Here is a 20,567-nt window from a genome sequence, read left to right as displayed (position 1 = left end):
TGTATTAAGAGTGTTTGGAGCATTTGCCAGCATCATTATGGTTGTATTCAGAACTTATCCAATTCCCCAAACTTTAGTTTTAGGCACTGAAATATCTGAAGCATAATCTGCTCATATCAGGAACCTAGAATGTTTACATTTTAAGAAGAGAGCTGCGTTAAGTCTATGGTGGTAAAAATCAGAAGTCTGGTAGCACCTTTTCTATTAACAACTTTTATTAAAAGGCATAAGCTTTCATGAGAACATTTAGTATCCCTTTGCATTCTTCCCCAAAGCTCAGGAACCCAGTTAAAACTCTTCAAAGGCATCTTCTTTGAAGGGTCTACCAGCCTATTTCCCCCTGCAGGGGAAGTTTTCGTGTGTAGTGGTGCCGGGAGAAAGAAGCGACACATATTTTCCAATGACATAATGAACCAGCTCCTCTAACCCCCATCTGAGGATTGCCAAGTCAGTCTCAGAAGGCTTGAAAGAGATACAGGTAGTCATGTTCTTTCCTTGGTTTCCAAAGGTTTCACAACTACTGGATCAAACATGTGCCTTTCTTTAGCACTGACATGACTAGCTTTTGGTTAGATTAATACATCACTCAAATACCAAGGATATTCTGTTTTGAAATACCTTTATTGGAAGGCCATGCAATGCCTCCAGTGGCTGTTATTTCAAATCACTGTACATTTACTTTGTGAAAACACAGTCTGCATTTTCTAGTACAAAAAACTAAAAATCGTTCAAGGAATGTAGAGAATATTCAACTTAAATAGCGGAAAAAGTGCACCATTGTTACTGCTGCACCGCAGACCTTTCTGCATGTTCCGTAAGATATTAAATAACTATCCTTTCTCAACACACAATATAAAGAGCAATTATGAAAAACAAGACATTTAAATAGACTAAGTTATTGAGTATAATTTGCTGGCATTGGATAACCTATCATTGGCGTACCACCAGTGGCAGGGTATGCATACTGTTGTTGGTTCATTGCACCGTGCATGTTTGCCATGTTATTTCCATACTGCTGATCATAGCCATTCTGATAAGCTGGAGTGCCAGCCCTAAATCCACCTTGCATGCCAGCCGCTGCAAAGTTGTTGCCGAATGTAGTTCCGTTACCAAAACTTTGAGCACCAAAGCCACCATTCTGAGCTTTTGCTCCAAAGTCTCTCTTGCCCACTGCACCATAGGTTCTTTCAAAGTTTTCCCTCTCTCTAAAACCAAATCCACCTCTTTTACCCGCAGAGTATCTGTCACGTCGGTCCCCTCTGGAACGACCTGTAAGATGAAAAAAGCAGATTAACAGGCTCTTCCGATACTCCTTCCCCCAAATGTGCTCTTCTTGGAGGCTTCCAACATTCCCCATGCAACATGGATACAAATGTGTTCAGATTCAACACATCTTTACCTCATTCACATTAAAAGCACTAAACGTGTACCTTTGCCAAGCATCATTACCAAAAAGTTCTATTTGAGGCACTGAAATATTTAAGCCCAAAAGCTATTAAGAATCAGTGGGTTAGATAACAGCCATGATTTACCTGAGCCTCTGTCTTCAACCAACTGGAGCAATTTGGGGTTGATTGCTTGATTAGCTTCACGAAGTACAGAGATGAGGTCGCTTACTTGTTTTATATTATTAGGTGTAAAAAATGTGTAGGCTGTGCCTGTTTTGGTGCTGCGGGCAGTTCGTCCAATTCGGTGGATATAGTCCTCAGAGGAGTTTGGGTAGTCATAATTGATGACAAATTTCACATCTTCCACATCTGTAAAGTGTTGCAGTGCAGCAAAAGCAATGTACAAAATTTTGCACACCACAACAGCCAGATGAAAAAGCAAGTTAGACAGTAACAGATCTTAAGATGGTAACTGCTGAAAATAATGTTAATTATTCCAAAAAAGAAAAATTGAGCATCGATGCACTTTCCCCTCTGAACTTCTTTGTAATTTATCCCATGATCTAAATCCTTACCAGAGTGCCCCTACAAGTCAAGTGACATCTGAATGCTTCTTGCAGTAGGACCAATAAGTTCACAGTAGCCTCTTCATGTGCTCCCAAGGGCCTCACTTTAAACATGAGGTCTTGCCACGCACCAGAAGCTCAAAAAGAGGGCCACACTGCTCATCTTGCCAAGACCTTTTAACCGCAGCTGCAAGAAAAACATACCTGTCCCCGAAAGGTCATCAAGTTGTTTTCATGCACTGTGTCTCGTCTAGGCAAGAGCTTCCAAGAAGCCAGCGTTCACTTGAGTGTCTCTCTCTGGCAGGTCTCGACATGACGGTTAGGGTATAGGTGACGGAGGAACTCCAGGTTTGAAAAGCCACTGCTTTCCCACCCCAACTTGTAAATGAGAGGTGGACTTTCAAATTTCATGTGCCAGTACTCACCAATTTGTTCAAGGCTCAGTACATTTTAAAGCTGCTCTCTCCATTTCAAAGGTTGGGGAAAAAATACCAGACCACTGAAGTTTGATTATTCTTCGACATTTCAGCAAACTCACTGAAATCCAAAGACTCACGGACCACAGCAAACAATATGCACACAGACTAAACAGCAGTGCACCATGGCAAGTCATGCAAAGCATGGAACAGGAGAAATAACCGGGCAAAAGTGAACCGTGAATGAAGCTACCGTTTGAGAGAACAGTTTATGGGATCGTAGTTTTAGTCTTTGCCTTTTGAAGATTACTGGCACACAATGCTCAACTTTCACCTCTCTACTGGACTGGAAGCGTCCAGACGATCACTTCCACTAGTCCTCCATCCCCCTCGAGTCCTCCGATAGTCATGCCTAGGCCTTGCCACAAAGACTGCACCTTTATGTGAAAAAACTTAGAAAAATGCAGAGGTTAAAGAAAGCAATTAACTTTCTTTAAAAAAATTGTGTATCACCCAAGATTAGAGTTGTACTAACCTAGACCTCTGGAGGCAACATCTGTAGCAATCAGAATAGGAGCCTTCCCATGTTTGAATTCTGCAAGAAATAGCCAATTAGTTTGTTTCACTCTTGGTATTTCACAGAATTATCAGTAACATCATTAAATAATTTAATACCCATTTTACTCACCATTTAAAACCCAGTCTCTCTCCTGCTGACTTTTGTCACCATGGATACCCATTGCTGGCCACCTGCAATTATATTTAACATCATATACCAAATACTTTCTCAAACCAGTAGCTCATTGATACTGATGGGCAGAAATCAACCCTGCACCAAAAATTATTTCATTTTCCACAAGAGCCAACTACCATAGTTGTCTTAGTAGAATCATTTTTGAAAGAGAGTATGGCAATATTGTTTTGTGCAAGAGACAGTATCCAATTAGGTCTCCTTTGCCAGTACCCAATTTCCAGCAATAAGGCTAGAGAAGAGCTACAGGCCTGTACCATAATGCATCTGAACTAAGAGGGTACTGCAGAAGCTAACTATCAGAGACGCAAAGGTGGAAGAGGTTACTTCAGGCATAACACCTACACCTTCAAATTATCTTACAGATATGCTTACCCATCTCTCCTCATTTTCCTTGTAAGATCATCACATCTTCTTTTGGTCTCCACAAACACAATTGTCTTGTTTTCTTTTTCACTCATAATTTCTTCCATCAACCGAATAAGCCTACCACAATAAAAGTGGATTTTATTGGCAAACTTGATTTCAAGTACACCATGTTTTAGAAAAAGTTTATTATAGGTATGTCTGTGCCACCGCTATGAAGAACGGGGAACCCAGGGCCCTCCAGCTACCTCTGGACCAGCCCCAGCAAGCAAGTCCAGCCCAAGCTGTAGTGCAGCAAAATCTGGAGTCGCAGTTCCCAATTTCTGATCTGTGTCTTCAATGAAAAGTCGGCCAAGTTTACTTACTTGTCATCCTTCTCTACATCATGACATACATCCACTATCTGCAGAATATTGTGGTTTGCACTCAGTTCCAATGCCCCAATATTGATGTGTACATATTCTTTCAAGAAGTCTTCTGCAAGCTGCCTAACTTCCTTAGGCCATGTCGCACTCCACATCAGCGTCTGCCTATCAGGCTAGAAATAAATTAACACTTCTTAACAATGTATTAACTACCTGGATCACCACCTACAGAACCTGGAACAAGCACAGTCCAAGGCTGAACATCCTATGATTCAACACATTACTAAGCATGAGTATTTGTACTTACTCTAATCTGTTCTACAATTTTTCGGATCTGAGGTTCAAACCCCATGTCAAGCATTCTGTCAGCTTCATCAAGAACAAGGTAAGTGCATCTCCGTAGGTTGGTTTTCCCAGCTTCTAAAAAATCTATGAGTCTACCAGGTGTTGCAATGCAGATTTCCACACCTGAAAATAGTAATAAATGTGGTAGGTACAATTTAATTTCATAATCTGTACAGTGTAAAATCAGCATGCTGAGACATAGTTAGGAGAAATCTGCTAAACAATTTTTAATACCTCTTTCTAGATCACGTATTTGTGGTCCCTTTGGAGCACCTCCATAAATACAAGTAGACTTCAAACGGCAAGCTCTACCATATTCTGCAGCCACCTGCTGCACTTGCTGAGCCAATTCTCGAGTTGGTGCCAGCACCAGACACTATGAACAGAAATGCAAATACAAAATTACTGAACTTCAGGGTTGTCACTTAAGTTACATTAAATACTACAAGCCCTGGATCTAGACTTAGTTGTACTGAAAATAAACCCATTGCAATCAATAGGATTTTAGTTACAATCAACCTAATTTGCATTGATTTCACCAACTCCAGACTGGAGAAATGCCTTGAAATTGGAAACACTGATATAACGCGAGTTGACTATTTTCTTAAAATTTAATGCTAAAGTTTATACTCATCCTACTTTCCCACTAGTAAGTGTCAGTCAAATTTCAACTTAATTCTATCAAGAATACTATTGTATTGCAGGGAGAATCAAGACTAGCTTCATCCTCCTTCCCAAAGTAAGGTTCACAGAGCTAAATACTTACAATAGGCCCATCTCCTCGCTCTAGGAATGGTTGATGATTTATATGTACTATGGCAGGCAACAAATACTATTAAGAAAAGATAAACAAGTGTTACTTATCCAAGTACATGTTATTTATTAATTTAAGAGATGTCAAGGGCTCTCTGCAGTAGTTACTTACAGACAATGTTTTCCCTGATCCAGTTTGTGCTACACCGACCATATCCAGTCCACTCAAAGCAACAGGCCAGCCTTGTGCCTGAATAGCAGTTGGTTCTGTAAAATTCTGTCTCTGGATTACTTCCATAACATTTGCTAGAAGACAAAGCAGCTGTCTAGTTAACAGCCCAAAACCCATTTTAAAACTATGTTAGGATACATTACCAGTAATATTTTCTTACCAGGAAAGTTAGCTTCATAAAAATTCATAACTGGTTTGGGACAGTTATGGCCTTTAACAGTGATTTCTTTGCTTGCTCTATATTGTTCAATCTCTTGCTGCAAAGATAGCAAAAGGTCATCATTTTAGTTCATAACATTCACAAGAATCAATACTGCTTCTAGACTACAATCTTACTATCAGAGCTTAAAATACAAGATAAGCAAGCAAGCAAAATAGTTTCCATACCATAGCACGCCGGGCAACATCAGGATGCTCCTGATAGAAATTTTTTTCAAATTTGGGAAGCTCATCTAGATTCCATTTCTTCTTGGTAAGCTTTTCTCCAGGATTTCCAAATTTCTTCCCCCCTAAAGATCCCCCTCTACTTCCTCCAAAACGAGGGCCACCAAATCTGCAAAGGCAAATTAAAGAAGTAACTAAAAGCTTGAACCAAACTGTTTTACAAAATGAAACTTACTGTTATGGCACTGATGTGTTATTGTAAACCTCAAAATTAATCCACAGTAGGCCCTAAAGAACAACGGGAGAAGCTAGGAAAATAAATTCAAACTGTATGTCCAAACAAACGTCTTAATTGTTTGGCGCTCCCTCTGTGTCAGACTCTGAAGTAGGCGGGAATAATTATGAAACGTACTCGATTTCAGCAAGAAGCCTGCTTTTCAAGCAACAGGATTGTTACTTTAACAGATTCATAAAGGCTTCTTGTACGCGTGGGAGATTTGTGCGCAAGCGCCTGCGAATACCGAAAGGTTTCTAAAGCCCATCCAGTACGTAGGAAAGCCTCGCTTCCCCTCCGCGCAGTACATCAGTCGCTGTTCCTAGCTAAGCTTTTGTCTGCGGCTCAAAACAGACGCGATGGCGAGGGACTAAGGGGGCGGCCGGTGATGTGTCTTCCCACACAAAGGGAATTCGGTCGAGTGGCTCCAGGGGGTTCCCCTTTGTCTTTTTCGTCTACGCCACATTTTCCCGTCGGCGCGTCCATTTTAACGCCGGGGCGGGGATAGAGGGAAGCAGGCAGAGAGGAAGAACAAAGACGACGACAGCAGCCGCCGTCATTTTGATTTTCCTCTCAGCCACCGCATGGCGGGGCCAACCATTAACCACCAATTAAATTTTAAGACAAAAGGAAGCCGCTTTCGGCGAAAAAGCAGCGGAGACGGTGCTTTTATTCACACCTTTCCACCCCCGCTATTCCGGCCCCTTCTCATCCCTTTTTCCCGCCAACGCAGCCCAACCGCCCCCTAACCCTACCGCCTCTCCCTCGCCCCCTCCCCATTTCCCAGCCCTCCGACCGTTCGTAGCCTTCGCATCCGACGGCAGCTACCAAGAATTTCACGAAGCGCTCGGTCGTTATCCGAGAGAAGCCTCAGGCGCCGCTGCCCCCTCCCGCCGCGCGCGCTCGCCGGCGGCGCCGGGGAAAACGGCGCGTTAAACCTCCGCCGCCATTTTAACGCCCCAGCTTCCCGCCCGGCACAAGAAATGGCTGAGCCTCGGGGGCGGCCGAGCCCCGATGACGGCAAGCCAACTAAACCGAGCCCCCACGGCTCACCCGCGGTCCCTCTCACTGGAATACCCAGGCATGTTGACAACGGCGATGAAAACGGCCTCAACAGCAGGGATCGAGAAGACCGAAAACGAAGACAAGCCGATGACGAGGGCGACTGAATGGGGAGTGGCCGAACAGCCGGATGCCGGTTATATACCCGGCACCGCCACGAATGTCGGGAAGCCGGCTCCTGACGTCACTGAAGGTCCCGCCCACCTCTCCTGTGGTCTGCGTTCTTGTTCGAACAGCTTAAGGCTCTCTCCGCTTTTCCTTGTAGGCGGGGCTCAGACGCGAATGGCGCGTGCGCTGTAGCCTATGAGATCAGCAGGCGCCCTTCTCTGTGTAAACGGAAGGGACTAGCCTATGGTGTCGTCACTCCAACTGTGTAATTTCGGACCCGATTATTATAAGGCTTTGCCCTTCCCCCACTTGCTTGGTTCTCCTCTTCACGCAATTCAGAACTTGAGTTGCCCACGCTTGCGCAAACCGTAGTGTGTTTCGTTTAACTCGAGGGATTTGGCTGTTTTCTCTGGAGCCGAAAATAGTACAAGCAAAAGCTCTGTCTGCCATCCTCTTGTACGAAGCAAGTCTCCGGCATCCCGGGTTTTTTACCTTGATGTTCAGTTCTGCTTTCATTGCTTATCTAATGGACCTAGCGTTCTTATGCAACTGGATGACCTTGTTCTCCCTTCCATTTTAAATGGACTCACATGGCTGCTTCAGTCATCAGTTTTGCACCAATCTATGACCTTGTTGAAGTCTCCATATGCCCACCCTGCTTTATTGTGCAATCATTTCCGTGCCAGTAACATAGTATTACAGCATTTATAATGCATGCTTATGTATGAAACAGACTTCAGGAAGCACAGCCATATCGTTACAAACAAGAAAAACATTCATGTCTAACCTCCGCTATTTTGGTTGGAAAAAAGTGTGCCTGGTTTTCATTCCACCACAAACATATCCATTTGCAAAACATAAAACTACAACAAAGCCATCAATTGACATGTGCAGACAGAGCCCCATGTGTTTTAGAGAGCTTTGTAAAGAGAGGTATCTGGTTGTATAATAAATGTAGCTGCTACCTTTAATGTTGTGGAATATTCAGATTGGCTGGGGAGTTGCTTACTTCCAGATGGGCTGCTGTGCCTTTATCAAGAGAGCCAGTATGGTGGACTAGTTCGGGGGTGAATTAGGAATCAAAAGACACAAATTCCATTCTATTCCCAACTATGGAAGCTCACTGGACTTTCAGTCACTGTCCCAGCCCAGCCTGCTATACAAGGTTGCTGTTATGGAGAAAAATAGGTGGAGGGAGCAATATTTATGTGCCTGAATGAAAAGCAGAATATAGAAATATCATAAATAATAAAAGATGACAGGTAGAATGTCAAGAGATTGCTTTTCCTTTTGTTGGATTTCAGCTTGGAAAGCTAGGGTATACTGAATATGTGACTGCCATGACAATTTATTAAAGACATAAGAGCTTTCTGCCTCATACTAAAATTAGCACAGCAGCCCTTCAGAATGCCCAGTCAAACAGGCTAAAATGTATATTTAATACAAAGGAATTTAACTACATTTCTGTAATGCTGCATGGTTACAGAGTCAGAACATTAATAATGTGCTGCATATTCTGCTTAATCTATTCTAGGGCATTAACATCAGCAATAAAGTAATAGTACAAGAATAGTAATACATGGACATAAGAAAAAAAGCTTACACTTTCTCACATGTATTGTTTAGCAAAACTTAACACAGCTAAGAAAGAAAAATATTTACAACGCTAGCAATTAATATTTTTATTGATCATTGGGCCTAACATAAAACAAGCAGAAATAGCATTCCTAAATCTGGAATAGCACAGTAACCCCAAGTAAACCTAATCTAAAGAATGAGAAAATAGCATATAGCTCCCCTTAAGCAATGGAGTACAGCCCCATCACAGTGACAGAACATCAATTTGCAGAAGACATTACTGCAGAGTTTCAGAGAGCTCTAGTGCTAAACACCACCACACCAATGTAATTGAAACAATCATAGTGTAAGACCATACAACTACTGTTCTGCTCCCATGCTACAATACACAAGGAAAAAGACAATCAGAAATAAGGTAATGGCAACATAAGACTGCCAACTTTATGCAGGAAAAACAGGGATTGAAAACAACAGTCGATCTGAACAAACTGAACAATAGCAAATATTAATAAGCCACAAAATTTAAAAAAAAACCACAGCAATTAGCAGTGCCCACAGGACTTTCATGCTTTTGTCAAAGATTCCAATGGGACATTCAGCAACTACAAGAAGCAAAATATATATGCATGACTTGCTTTTGAGGAAGGAGAAATAAACAGCCTACCATTTATTTAAGGTGCTATTTTTGACCTTTAAAGATCCTAGACTTATGGCCTGATAATCTATAGGACTGCCTCTGTGGACCAGCCCAGATATTTAGATCAGGAAAGGCTCTTCTGAAGAGCCAGTAGCTTAACTATCAGGTGCCTGGGAAAGGATCTTCTCCTGTATGGCTCCCAGGTTATAGACAGTGCACCCTAAGCAGGTGGACTGGTACTCATTATCCAAATATATAGGAAGTGGGTAAAACACATTGCTTTTGCCAAATGTTATTTTAATCACTGATTTCACTTGGTTTTGATTTTAGTTTTAATTGTATTAATTTTTTTATTTTACTGTATACTTCCTATTTTTTGTTGTTGTAAGCCATCTGGAATGTTGGAATAAATGAAAAGTTGGGGTATAAATTCAATAATAAATAAAAATAAAATATGTGTTGGTGTTTGAAGCCTGTTATTTTCTTCTTATATTCAGTAAAATAGTCTTATTTTGCCATCTATAGTGATGCTCTATGGAAAACTTTGCCAGATGAAATGCCATCCCATCATATCCAGGATGGCTGTCAAGACATGTGGATGATTTGGGGATGGCCCAAAGGTGTTTTGTGGGTGTAACGCCCAGCTACTTATTCGTATCTACTTTCCATTAGGGTAATTTTCTTGTGCTGTAGTTACTGCTGCTGTACCTATTAAAAGAGTCTTGGGTGGACAAGATACAATCTTACCACATCAAAGTCACCTTTCTCAATTTATGAGTGTATGGTTTGGTGTATCTCACAGTAGTTTTGGAATGTTCAGACACTATTATTCATTTCTACTGACTCTATTTTCATTAATATGAACATGTACCATAGTGGAACATACAGTAAGCTTTGAGCCAAACAAATTTCAGTAATGCTACATCCTGGACAGTTTCAGGCACTTGAAAGTTGATGATTCAGGATGACCCAAATATGGGATGCAACACTTCAGATTTTTGTTTAATTTTTTGCATGGTGCTAGTATGCACTACATCTTCTTGTACAAAGTCAACTATTTTTATTATAATGAACTATTGTTTATCTAAGATTTTGCAAAATATTCCACATACAAACCATTTCACACATGGAACGGCAGGTTTTGGATGGTCCATGCCTGAAAGGAAATATGTTTTTAGTGTGTTGCCTGCAGATGGAACAAAACAGGTTCCGGGTTTGAACACAGCTGTTCCATCCAGAAGCTGATGGGTGTTGTAAGAATGAGGAATAAAACAAGGAAATCGGTAACAGGAGTAGGGCACGAAACAGGGAAAGGAGGACGCTAGGAAGACCAGGAGAGGGCAGACTGATGGGATATGCTGCGCGGAAACCCTGCTCTTTTTTGCTCCTGAGACGGGCACGCAGGCCATTGCCTGGCTAGCAAAGGCTTAAGAGAGGGAGGAAAAGCATCAAGAAGATGGGAGCGCGGGTGGGACGTTAGCAGCAACCAAGCGAAGGGAGTACAAGGCAAGCGCTGGGAAGATGAGGGCAGGTGCCTGCAGCAGCTAGGGAGGGAGGAGGGCTGCGCCTACACCGTCTTTTTCCAATTCATTCCATAAAATCACTCCGCGATTCCTCCAGAATTTGTTTCATTCCAAGCAGGAATTTTTTGCAGCCGACCCGAAAGAGTTCGGCATTATTTCCGGAATTCAAAACAAAACCTATTTGCATTTCACGCACACGCGAACACACCGATTTTCTTTGGTGGGCAGAGTGATTGCAGCGATAAATGGTATATAGGTTGGATCTATTTTTATGTGTAGGTCAAATATTACATACGCTTTACAACTCTCCTGCTCGAGCTATCATTTGCAGATTTCGCGCGAATAAGAAACTGGGAATAAATTACCCCCTTCAGCCTCCTGCTCCAAATGAATGTCATGGCGCTGCGACTTCTCCACAGGAAAGACCGTTTCTCCCTCTCCAGGAATACATTGAAAGCTCAAAGCCCACCTCCGACATTCTCCACCTCAGATCCAGGCTCGCGGATTTCTGACCACCTATTTATTGGATTGGTGCCTTTTCCATGCCTCCCTTCCTTGTTTCAACGTCCAACAGGGGAGGGGCATGGAGGTTAATCGGCGGAAAGGGGCACTTTCGCGACGGAATTGATCTGAAGACCTTAAGCTCAGAAAGGCCGGGAGGAGTGTCTGCCTTCGTCAGGGGCTTTGCATTTTGCCCCTGGCTGCCAATCTGTCTGAAATTCCTGCAGGAGAAGCTAGACACAACTCAGCAATATCGAGGTTCCCACAACTCTCTGCCTGACCCTGGGCAAGCATCTCAGTCTATTGCAACTCACAAGATTGTTATGAAGGGAGGGGAAAAAGCCAGGTGTGCCAACGCTCACAACAAATAACCTAACACAACCGGAGCAGCAGCAGCACCTTCCCGCTCAGGGCTTTATGTTGCGCGCGCGGCGCTCTGTTTCCCTTCTGGGAACTTGGTTTTAAAAAAAGGCCTCCGCTAATAATTCCCCCTCCGTTGCCATAGAAACCGAGCTTGGAGGAAAATAAACAATAGCATAACTGAACAGCTGCACCACAGCCGGAACTAGGCGAAGGGCGGTCATTAAGGCTAAGAGGAAGTTCCGCCTTTTCCGCTTCTGGCTGACCAATCGCCACGCAGAAGCCCGGGGAGCGGTCCAGAGTTTAAATCACCGGAGGCTTTGTCGTTCTACGTTTCGGCTGGCGGACGCGGTCTTTGTTGGGGGAGTGCGGAATGGCTACCGCTGCGGAAAAAGGTGGATGGGATTGGGGAAGGCTCCCCAACTGGGAGTGGGGTGCAGTCTCCCCAGTATGAGAGATCTTACTTCTCATGCGTTACTGTTGTCACCCTCCTTGCACAATGGACGGTGCTTTTCAGCGAAAACAGCCTTTCTAACTCAGTTCCTGAAGAGGTTGTACGAGAGTCGCGTTAGTCTGTTATAGCCCCAGATCAGAAGAACTTACACGTGTCATAAGATCCGCATACGTGTGGATGAGCATCAAGATTTGAGCAAGTTATTTTCTTAATAGTATGGTTTAAGAACACACTTATGCTATAAACACAACTGTTTTAGTAGCCAATCTCTTTTCTCAGGGAATAATGGGGAAAGGATAGTAGGGCTCTTTAGCATACTATAAGTTAGCTTAAAAGGTAGCAACTTTAAAAACAGGAAGAGAGGAAGCAAAGCCCAAGTAGGTTGTGACGACACTGATTGTGTTGTTGGCTGGAGTGAAGAGTAGTAATTACATAAATAAGTCTCATGTTGCATAAAGCAGGAGGAATTCTTAATATTGTAAAATGGATTTCCCTATTTAAAAAAATAAACTTTGGTGAGTTGTATGTGTAATCTACTGCTTATCCAGAATTGATATTGATTGTGCTTGCCTGGCCTGCTTACCCATTAACCCAATTAATATTCTAGCTATACAATGGTTATATTTGCATGATATGCTGAATAATCATCTGAGCTGGGTTAACACTGACATGCTACAATGTAGTTGGCTAGAGGTAGTTCAGTGAATTTTAGACCATTGTGAGAAAAAGCAGCTGGAGGGCCACATGTTCCCTATTCCTGCTCTATGACATAGTTGCTGGGATTACTGCTGTACTTGAAGCCTTTTGAATATTGTGAAGTGCTATAGAATGCTAATTATGTCACATAGTAGTCCTATACCCAGATCTGAGTTCCACTAAGTAAAGTTGAGAAAATATGAGAAAAACAGTGGGTTTTTAAAAAATTTCCTGATGTGTTTTAGGTAAAGCAGAGGCTGCAGTCCCTACTGTTCCAGGGTGAACAACTATTAGCTGGTGGCATGTGTACATTTTTTTTTAGAAAGAGGGAGTTATAATGGATTGGGCAGAGTTTGGTCATATGTGGGTAGGATTTTATGTTTTTGAGGGTGAAGAAAAGCACTGGCTGTTCATTCAGTTTTAAAACGCTATTAAACTCTTTGCCTAGTTCTCAGGTTACTTGGGTTTAGCTAATAATCTCCAGGTTGTAAACAAAAAAGTCTGTAATTTGAGGAGGAAGGAATTCAGTTTTACTAAACTAAATACTATGATTGCCATTTCATATTTTGGGAATTATAGTGTGATTTACTAGATTTTGGTAGCCACATTTGGATTCAAGGTTGCTTATGAACTGTAGCAGAGCTCTATTTTTAATCCTAATAAAAATGTTAATTTTTTTTTATTGGGATGCTTGGTAAAGAGTTCTGAATACAAATGCATCCCCTGCTTTTTTCTAAAACCATATTATTTCATATTCTCTTGTAATTTTAAAACAGATTGGGTCAGTGTTGCCAATGATCTTCTGACAAAATGTAACATACATCTGCATGTTAATAACCTCTCTGACTGTGGAGCTGAAGTTTTTGTTCATCTTTACGAGTCGATATTAGGAGAAAAAGTCCCAGGTAAGAATACATGTATCTTACACTATCCTTACAGTAGGATAATGGTTTCATATTTCACATATGAAACAGTTTGGGCATAACTCTATAGCTAAGAGTATTTAATTTTTAAGCTTAACTTTCCTCACTGCTACTGCATTTAAAGGAAAAGTGTTTTGAGCTTGGGAACCAGAAGTGCAAAAACCATTAAATAGAGAATGAATCTCAGTTTAGGCTTTAATATTTATCTTGTCTGCCTGTTCTGGTTGCTTCCTCAAATGCTTTCTCCCTTTCCCTCCACCTCTTATATCTGGAATTTTCAGAGTCACTCTCAGGGCATCAGTGTATCTGAGCTGATTAATTATAAATCTCAGTAATCTATACTATGGAAGTAGAGCCTCACTGAAGGTAGTGAAGCTTAATTCTGAGTCTATGTGTATAGCGTGGATAAGCTATCTTGTGTCATATATATATATATATATATATATGTATGTATGCATGTCTTGTTAAAAATTTTCTAATAGTGGCTTGAAAATACCATGTTGGGGTATTTTTTTACATTCCATGCAATAATTTATTGTTCAACTCAAAATTATATACATTTCTACAACCCCACTTATATGAAAAGATTCTAACTTGCTCTCAAATTATTTAAGATACAGTTCAGTTATTTGGCTTTAAAATATATTGTCATGTGCAGCAGTAGTGTGAAAAAAGTTAATTATTTACAGATTTCATAGCTGTTCCTACTTGCCAAGAAGACAATGTTCATAATGTGCAAGCAGTGATAGATTCTTTGGCATTGGACTACTTGCAGATCAGCTTATCACATATAACTGGTGAGTATCTAAAACTAAAAAAAAATGTTTGAAAAATGTACCATACTTTTGTGATACAAGATGGTTAAAAGTAGTATATTTACTTTTATATATACTGTAGTCAAAATGAATGAAAATACAATTATACTGGAGACTAGGTTTATAATTGGCAAAGAATCAGTTCCTCATCTAACCTGTCACTTGTCCTGGTGGGATTTAAACTCTGTAAGATACACTTCCATAGTGCTAGGATCTTAGTCACTGAATATATATTGCAGGCAGCTGGAAAGGGTCACCAGCTGTGCCTTTTCCTGGTTGACTTGCATCTGTGCAAGCAATCCTCCTAACAGGGAAGTCTCAGGTTTAACAAACTGGCTTTTCTTGAGACTATTTTTAGCTAAATAGCAAAAATCAGGCCCCCATCAAAACTGTGAAATGCAAATCAGAAGCAATTATTCCTTTCTTGGCAAAGCACATGGATGTAGAAGGAAGAATAAAGGAAGGATATGTTATAAGCCTTTAGAACTCATAATAGTGCTAAAGGTATCATGGGCTAGATGGTGTCTCAGATGTTATAACATTTTTCATCTAGCTGATTCAACAAACCACAGAAGTAATTTTCTCTGCTTCTAGTTGTTTTTAACACTCAACATAGCCTTTCCTAACTTGGTGCCTCAGCTGTGTTGGTACTACAATTTTCTACATTGGGTGGCTGGGTTTTTTGGATGTTTTTGTCCCAATGAATTTGGACAGCAGATTTGAGGCAGCTATTTTAAAAACTATAATCCAGAGGTGTAATTATGGGAATTATATGGTGAGTTTTCCTTTCAGCATTGCCTTCCTTGGGGAATGTCCAGGTTCAGAAAGCTGTCTGGAGTGAAAGGAAGAAACTGATTTTGCCTGATTTCCTGTTGCTGAAATAAGTTTTTCTTCATTAGAATGAACATCCCAACAGAATAAAATCTATTACATAGTGCAGTTACTATTTTTAAGTGGACAGGTTCATATATCAGGAGTGCTCTTTTAAGCAGAACTTTTTTGCTCTTATCCCAACCTTTTACTTCTTTTCTAAGACAATGCTGTGTGTTTTTGTTAAGGTGAGAATATTGTAAAAGGAGATAAGGAGTCTATTAGAAATCTCTTGGAAATATTTGATGGCTTACTTGAATATCTTACAGAAGAAATCAGCGAAACTGCTTCTCAAAATTATGGTGAGAGAAATGGCTAACTAAATCACATATCTTTTGAGAGATAATGTCCTATTTTATTTGTTAGTATTTGTGCTTCTACTTCAAGGGATGGGGATGCAATTAAAAATATTTTTAAAAATTAAACAAAACAATCACTATTGAATGATAAATACTTCCTGTATTATTGGTTGATTGCTAGCCTTATATCAAAAATAATTACCTTTTATTGTCTGGATGTTGCACTGTGCTATAGTAATACTGGCAAGCACTGAAATTATGGTTTTTACACTGTAACTATAGATCCCAGGTATGAAACATGCAAATTTAAAAATGTGTCATGAAAATATCCAGAATTGTCTTTGCTGAAAAGGCAACGTATTACATTAGATAAATTAGGAGTGTGGTGGGTTTCCTTTTCAGCAAAAGCAATTTGGGATATTTGCATAACACATACATTCTAATGTGAAGTTATGTCTGTTCTATGGGCTACATAAACATATGGAGTGCCCTCATTAGGTGGGTTCATATGTTATGCAAAGCCCTCATGTGGCTTGTTTGTTTTGAGTAAAATACAAGATGTGAATCCAGCTGATTTTGATTTATGACCAGGCCAAGCAACCTTTTAAAGCTTTAGAAGACACTTAAAAATGGAATATTTATTTATTTATCAAATTTGTTACCGCCCATCCTCCGACCGGAGGGACTCTGGACGGTTTACAACACAGAATAAATATACAATAAAAAAACTCAAATAAATACACAGTAAAATTCCAATAAAATCCCATTAAAAACCAAAACAATTTCTTAACTACCCCTTTCAGAATATTGGCTTCTGAAAGCTGCAGAGGGTACAGAAGTAACCCAGTAACTTCTTGGAAGATGACGAGGCTGATATATTGGGCTCTTATTTCTTTAGGATTTTTTTTTTTTTAGAGTGGAGACAGTTTTCACAGGAAAAAATATCAGTTTTCTGTGCTTTGCTACCAAATTTCAGCAAGGCAATCTAGGATGGCTGTGGTTTAAGATTTTGCTCAACACATGAATGCAGCAAGTGTGACATACCAACAAACTGGTTGAAATAAACCTTTTATTGTGCAATATATTAATCCAGTTATAGACTGAAGAGCCATTCTTATGGATAGATTGTGAATTATAATATCCTCTTCTTGGACATTTTGTGGTTAAATATCTTTCCATGGAAGTAAAAAAAAAAAAAATCTAATTAGAATCCAAAGGGAGAAAGGTGGTGTACCTTGGTTAAGGACTGAACAGAGTCCCTCTCTATGAGTATTTCCTGGAAAGCAGGCACCTGTCTGTGTCCTTGCAGCTTCCTTTTTGGGTTTGCTAAACATACCTTCACAATTCTGATAAGCGCAAGACAAGCCTGAGCACAATTCGCAGCCAAGGTAGGGTTGGTAGGTGATGTTGCTCGGTGAGGATTATTCATATTCTTTCGACCGCTTGCCCTTTGGTTTGAATTATTGGAAAGGGACTGCTGATGAAAGAACTCTCTCCTATTTGTAACAAAACTAGAATGTGATGCAATATTTCCTACTCTGCTGTAGCTGTGTGTGGATTTGTCTACTAGTAAGATAATAGAAACAAATATTTAAAGAAATACAGGTAGTCATCACTTAACGATCACAATTGGGACCAGAATTTTGGTTGCTAAGTGGAGTGGTCATTAAGTGAATCTGACCTGATTTTACTATCTTTTTGTGGCAGTTGTTAAGTGAATCACTGCAGGTGTTAAGCGAACTATGTGGTCATTAAGCAAATCGCGTTCCCCATTGATTTTGCTTGCCAGGAGCCAGCCAGGAAGGTCAAAAATGGTGATCATGTAACCACAGGATGCTGTGACAGCCATAAATGCAAACTGGTTGCCAAGCACCCAGATCGTGATCACATGACCGTGGGGACACTGCGACAGTCGTAAGCCAGTTTTTTTCAGCACTGTCATAAGTCTGAACCATCGCTAAACAAATAGTTAAGTGAGGACTATCTATATACTATTTGGATGTAATCATTTTTAAATGGCAAATGGTTCACATTTTCAAAACTGTTAAAGCCACACTGCAGTAGTTCAGAACCAAACCATAATAAAGGAAGTGAAAAAGGTTTGACCAGAGCTACTGGATACATGCCAAAGTTAATGTTTCTTATAGTGTTTCTTAATTATCTGCAGGGTGGGGCTGTGGTAAACCTTTCTGAGGTGATACTATCGCACCAAGCTACAAAACAAGCCTCATTCTGCAGAAAAGGGAAAATCAGTAGGTCTCTTTGGAAGAAGTGCTCTGTAAGATCTGTAGGATTTGGAGTACTGAAGGCAGGAGTGGGCAACTTTTTTGTTGGGGGCTAATTTTTCCCATTTTTTTTTTCAATATCCAAGGACTAGAGGAAACATAGCTGTGATGTCACTAATGGGGGCAAATCTGAATTTTGCTCCCCCTTTTTTTGAGGAATAGAGAGGTTTTAAGGCAAAATACGTGCATTATAGCCTTGGTTTTAAAAAAAGCCACAAATCCTGTCACTGATGGTTATTTTGTTGAAGCTGAACCTTGGGAAGGCATTTCTAGGGACTGCAGAAATGGGCTGAAAGGCACATGTGATTTGCATCATCCATTTTTTAAAGCTCTGTGTGCAGTAACTAGTAATTGTGTTACATATAGAGGTTAGCAAATAGCCAATCTGCTGTTTAAAATGACATTTTCAATGATGTGTTCCATCTCAGCATTTCAGAAGCCAACTGTGATGTAATCTGAATATTTAGAGAAGCGTTCCATGTATGTGGAATTTCAGACCACTGGTCATCCTATCTCAGTATTACCTATGCTAATTCACAGTGGTAGTCTAGACAATCTTCCATTTTCATTACTACTGGAAGCTTAAAATAGCAACCTGATTCTCTCCCTTGCTGAGTTTTTGAGGTGGCAGAAGTAGTCTTCACTGGAGGGAAATAGCTATGCTCAAGATTGCAACAGGTAGTTGACCTTTGGTGAAAAAAAAGTCATTCCAGGAAAGTTGAGCCTATTAGATGCAGAGCTTATTTGATTTGCAGCAAGGATCCTGAATTAAATTTCATAGCAGTGTCTTCTTATGTAAAAAGAAGAGACAGATTATAGATGCCATTCTTCCTGCGCAATCTGAATTACTAATACTTTGTTCTTTTATTTCATTGGCCAACAGATTCTAAAATGTGCCAGGACAGATGTATGCCTAGGAGGAAAGAGTGCTAATATAATTTTCATCTTTTTGGTAGACAGTTTTTTCATGTTCATCACTATTAATAGTGTTGCTTATGAACAGGTGATCTTAAGCAGATGGCAGAAGAGGAATTCGTGTGCACTTATTCCAAGAAGCAAGATGATGGCTGTGACATCCCAGTTCCCTCCCTGGAGCAACCATCAGCTGTGGGGTAAGGCAGGTCCATAGTTGCCGGCTACTTTAGTAGGTTACAAGGGGCTTAGTAGGAGTAGGATGTCATCTTGTTAAACAGAATCCATAAGGAATAATACAACTGCTGCGGCTGCTTTCAGACATTTCACCTTTGGCACGTACAGCTGGCTGCACCTTTGAAATACTTGCCTGATCTATTTTGTGTGTGGATACAGGGTGCCGTAACTGTGCCTTGCACATTCTGTGTATGAATTAGCATTAATTAAATATGTATCCTTTCTCTTCCAAGTCATTAGAAACTACTACTGAAGCAATATATGCTACCTTCTTATCATTGCAACTGCAATCAAATTTACTACACATATTTGGCTGACAAATTAGAAGATTCACGGTGGCTTATCTAATATAGGTAGTCCTCAGTTAGCAACAGTAATTGGGACCAGAATTTCTGTCGGTAAGTGATGCGGTTGTAAAGCATGATGTCATGTGACCACATCGCTTAGTGACAGTACTTCCTGTAGTCCCTGTTGCAATCGCTAACTGAATCCCACCAGTCTTCAGGCGAGGACCCACCCTGATCCAAGGCATTCCCGGCTTGGTCCCACCAGACCCAAGCCTTGGTAAGGTAAGGGACTGCCTCCTCTACCTCTTCTTGCACTCCCCCTACCCATCTATCTCCCCCAATCTCTGCCCTTTTGGCCACCTGTTTACCCACTGCCCCTGCTGCCCAGCCCTGCCTGCCACCGCACTGCATGCCAGTACTGTACCAGCTGGGGCCTTCTCTCATGCCCTGCCTGGGGCCACCACTCATTCTCTGCCCAGGGCCTTCTTTCACAAAACAAGCCTGGCATGTGAAAGAAGGCTCCAGCTGTGCTGGCATGAAAGAAGGACCCGGCTAGAAGGTTGAAGTTACACTTTATCTCAGTTTGTGTCTTTCTGTCTTGGTTCTACTTTTAATTTTTGCTATGTTCTAAGTCTTATTGATGTGCTTTGTTCTATCCAGCTTTGGGATTAAATATATTAAATTGGGAGCATAATGTTAACAACCCCCCAAATTTTGAGCCACTGAAGATGCTGATGCTTTTTATGTATTGCCCCACCTTGTGGCCAAATCAAAAGACACATCACTGTGCTTTATTATGTTCTGTTTAGATCTCAGTCATCAGAGATACTTGATCCATCTTGGGAGGCTGATGGTTCAGAATCTACAAGTGAGCTAATTAAGCTTGGGGACACAGCTTATTTGTTTTCTCTAAGAAATGAAGGTGAGCAGACTCGGCCCAAAAAAAAAAAGGAACAGCCAAATGTGACTGATGAAATGGTTATTGCACGGGGAACACTTTGAAAGTCGCAAGTGTGGGCTCTTTTCACCCCACCCCCAAACCAGATGCTTCATTAAACAATTGCTTTCACACAGAGTATAGATCAGTTCATGTGTGCAATCTATGCAGTTTTCACCCCAGACTGGGGGAATTCATCATCCTCCATGCACTGCAGAATAAGAGTTCTTTTGAGAATATAAT

At 40.9% G+C, this 20,567-nt stretch overlaps 2 protein-coding genes across 3 annotated transcripts in view; one reads left to right on the top strand and one right to left on the bottom strand.

Annotated features, from left to right (window-relative positions):
* Nucleotides 1–602: 602 nt before the first annotated feature.
* On the bottom strand, nt 603–7,055 carry DDX5 (DEAD-box helicase 5). 2 transcript variants are annotated; one of them, XM_063293498.1, is made up of 13 exons: nt 6,918–7,055; nt 5,570–5,735; nt 5,343–5,439; nt 5,123–5,256; nt 4,964–5,029; nt 4,432–4,573; nt 4,160–4,320; nt 3,853–4,025; nt 3,497–3,607; nt 3,059–3,120; nt 2,906–2,965; nt 1,533–1,757; nt 603–1,269 (listed from the first exon to the last, which is right to left on the bottom strand). In XM_063293498.1, the coding sequence occupies exons 1-13, from the start codon at nt 6,923–6,925 to the stop codon at nt 896–898; spliced, it is 1,779 nt and encodes a 592-aa protein (XP_063149568.1). In that variant the 5' UTR covers nt 6,926–7,055; the 3' UTR covers nt 603–895. The 2 variants fall into 2 exon arrangements, with proteins under 2 accessions (XP_063149568.1, XP_063149567.1); XM_063293497.1 differs by having other exon boundaries at nt 6,894–7,035.
* Nucleotides 6,939–20,567, top strand: part of CEP95 (centrosomal protein 95) — a 37,438-nt gene continuing 23,809 nt past the window's right edge. The window contains exons 1-6 of the mRNA XM_063292940.1: nt 6,939–7,064; nt 13,460–13,664; nt 14,372–14,479; nt 15,556–15,669; nt 18,955–19,063; nt 20,197–20,309. Of these exons, the coding sequence (XP_063149010.1) occupies nt 6,939–7,064; nt 13,460–13,664; nt 14,372–14,479; nt 15,556–15,669; nt 18,955–19,063; nt 20,197–20,309 (775 nt within the window). The remainder of the gene's footprint in view (nt 7,065–13,459; nt 13,665–14,371; nt 14,480–15,555; nt 15,670–18,954; nt 19,064–20,196; nt 20,310–20,567) is intronic.

The sequence above is a fragment of the Candoia aspera genome, chromosome 2 (genome assembly GCF_035149785.1).
Source record: "Candoia aspera isolate rCanAsp1 chromosome 2, rCanAsp1.hap2, whole genome shotgun sequence".
NCBI lineage: Eukaryota > Metazoa > Chordata > Lepidosauria > Squamata > Boidae > Candoia > Candoia aspera.
The sequence above is the reverse complement of the archived record's forward strand: the minus strand, read 5'-3'. Positions and strand labels throughout refer to the sequence as shown.

Coding starts and splice junctions, on each gene's coding strand:
- DDX5 (XM_063293497.1), bottom strand. CDS start 6,925: ATGCCTGGGTATTCCAGTGAGAGGGACCGCGG. Junction 5,030..5,122: donor GATCAGGGAAAACATTGTCT/GTAAGTAACTAC, acceptor TTTTCTTAATAG/TATTTGTTGCCTGCCATAGT. Junction 2,966..3,058: donor GAGAGACTGGGTTTTAAATG/GTGAGTAAAATG, acceptor TATTTCTTGCAG/AATTCAAACATGGGAAGGCT.